We start from the raw sequence: 2507 nt of genomic DNA on the forward strand, positions 1-2507 counted from the left end.
AGACTATAGACTAGACTATAGACTAGACTATAGACTAGACTATAAACTAGACTATAGACTAGACTATAGACTATACTATAGACTAGACTATAGACTAGACTATAGACTTGACCTGATTCTGTATAGTTAAATTTATATTTTTACAATTTAAAAGTTTTGTAAATTGTTGCAAAATATTGAATTCCGTCCAAAATTCATTTTCATTGCAGTTTTCGATTTCTATTATTTTTGTTTTTGATACTCTATTTGGATAAAGAGTCAAAATACATTAATATTTATTCGTTATAATGTGTAAATGCATGTGTTAAGTGTTATATGGTCTTTATTATTTTTGTAGATATTTTGTTGTTGTTGCAATTGCTGTTATTGTTTTGTAACATTAATGCTGCAGTTGTTGTTATTGTTAGAGTATGTTTTGCTTTAACGTACATATATATAGAGTGTTTTTCGCCCAAAAATATGCTGTAAATTTTGTAAATGAACACAACACTAACTGAAACATATAAAACATACACACACACTATCTCGTACACACGTACAACTCTATCAACAAATTATTGTAGAAAAGCACTTATGCATGTTGATTTGTTTTTGCACTACTGTACATATAACAGATTTACCAAAAAATACTCGAAAAATGAACACAACATAAACAATTACACATACATATATAAATTCAATTCAAGTTTATACCAACATTAGTGAGTATGAGTGTTTATTTGATAATAGTGCACACACAACATAAATCCTTATATTGTTATGCCACAATTGAACACACATACCTATGTACATAAAAGCGTGTAACATTTACTATTTAAAGTTTTTAACAATTTAACAATTTTTCCTCATCCTCCTCTGTATCATGGAATTGTAGCTACCAACTCATAGTACTAACGTTTTTGTTGTTTTTTGTATTTGTATTTTTTACAATTTTTATTTTTATAAAATAAGCAGAAAAAATCCTTCATAAATCCTTTTTAGTTGTACTTCATATTAATGTATTTTCAAGTAGACATTTAAGTTTTGAATATTGTGGATACTTTTTTTAGTTTGCAGCATATTGAATGATTTTTGTATTTGTAAATTGGGAACAAAGATTTTGTAGTTTAGTTATTAATACCCTACAAAAATACTCATAAGTTTTGCTCAGCGTACATATTAGATTATCGAATAGACCATAGAATAGACCATGGACTAGATTTCATACTAGTGTTAACTAAAGACTAGACTATAGACCAGACTAGAGATTAGAATATAGACCAGACAAGAAAGTAGACTACAATATACTTTAATATAAACTAGACTAGTGATACTATAGACATACAATAGACTAGATTATGGATTCAACTACATACATTCATATAGATTAGACTGTACACTAGACTCTAAAATATAGACTAAACTATTAACTGCACTATACACTAGACTTTAGATTAAGGACAACAATATATACTAGACTATAGATCATAAAACAGACTAGACTATAGACTATAAAATAGACTAGACTATAGAGTTGACTATATACAAAACTATAAATTAGACTGGACAATACTTTATATAAAGACTAAACTATAAACTAGACTATAGAGTAGACCATGGACTAGACTAGAGATTAGACTATAAACTTGATCATAGACTAGGCTGTAGATTGTACTATAGGCTATATTATATAGTGAACTTTATACTAGACTAAAGACTAGACTACAGACTTGACCATAGACTAGAGATTCGACTATAAACTAGATCATAGAATAGGCTATAGACTAGACATTAGACTAGACAGTAGTCTGGATTAGAGATGAGACTATAGACTAGACTAAAGACTAAACTATAGACTACATTATAGACTAGACTATAGACTAGACTATAGACTAGACTATAGACTAGACTATAGACTAGACTAGACTATAGACTAGACTATAGACTAGACTATAGACTAGACTATAGACGAGACTATAGACGAGACTATAGACTAGACTATAGACTAGATTACAGACTAGATTATAGACTAGACTATAGACTAGATTACAGACTAGACTATAGACTAGACTATAGACAAAACTAGACTGTAGACTTGACTATTGACTAGAGTATAGTATAGACTAGGCTAAAGACTAGACTATAGACTAGACTAAAGACTAGACTATAGACTATGCTATTGAGTAGACTACAGACTAGACTATATACTAGACTAAAGACTAGACTAGAGACTAGACTAGAGACTACACTATAGACTAGACTAAAGACTAGACTATAGACTATGCTTTTAAGTAGACTATAGGCTAGATTATAGACTAGACTATACAATAAACTAGACTATAGACTTGACTTTGTACTTAAATTTAGACTAGACTATAGGCTAGACTACAGAGTAAACCATAGACTAGACTAGAGGTTAGACTATAGACTAGACAATAGACCTGTCTATATACTTGACAATTGGCTAGACTATAGACTAGACTATATACTCGAATATAGATTTGACTATAGACTTGACTATATACTTG

The 2507-nt window shown here is 29.4% G+C and overlaps 1 protein-coding gene across 1 annotated transcript in view; it reads right to left on the reverse strand.

Annotated features, from left to right (window-relative positions):
* Positions 1-807, reverse strand: part of LOC111678847 (tetraspanning orphan receptor) — a 4985-nt gene extending 4178 nt beyond the window's left edge. The window contains exon 1 of the mRNA XM_046955793.1: positions 783-807. Within this exon, the coding sequence (XP_046811749.1) occupies positions 783-807 (25 nt within the window). The remainder of the gene's footprint in view (positions 1-782) is intronic.
* Positions 808-2507: the final 1700 nt, after the last annotated feature.

This window comes from Lucilia cuprina, chromosome 6 (assembly GCF_022045245.1).
Source record: "Lucilia cuprina isolate Lc7/37 chromosome 6, ASM2204524v1, whole genome shotgun sequence".
Taxonomy (NCBI): domain Eukaryota; kingdom Metazoa; phylum Arthropoda; class Insecta; order Diptera; family Calliphoridae; genus Lucilia; species Lucilia cuprina.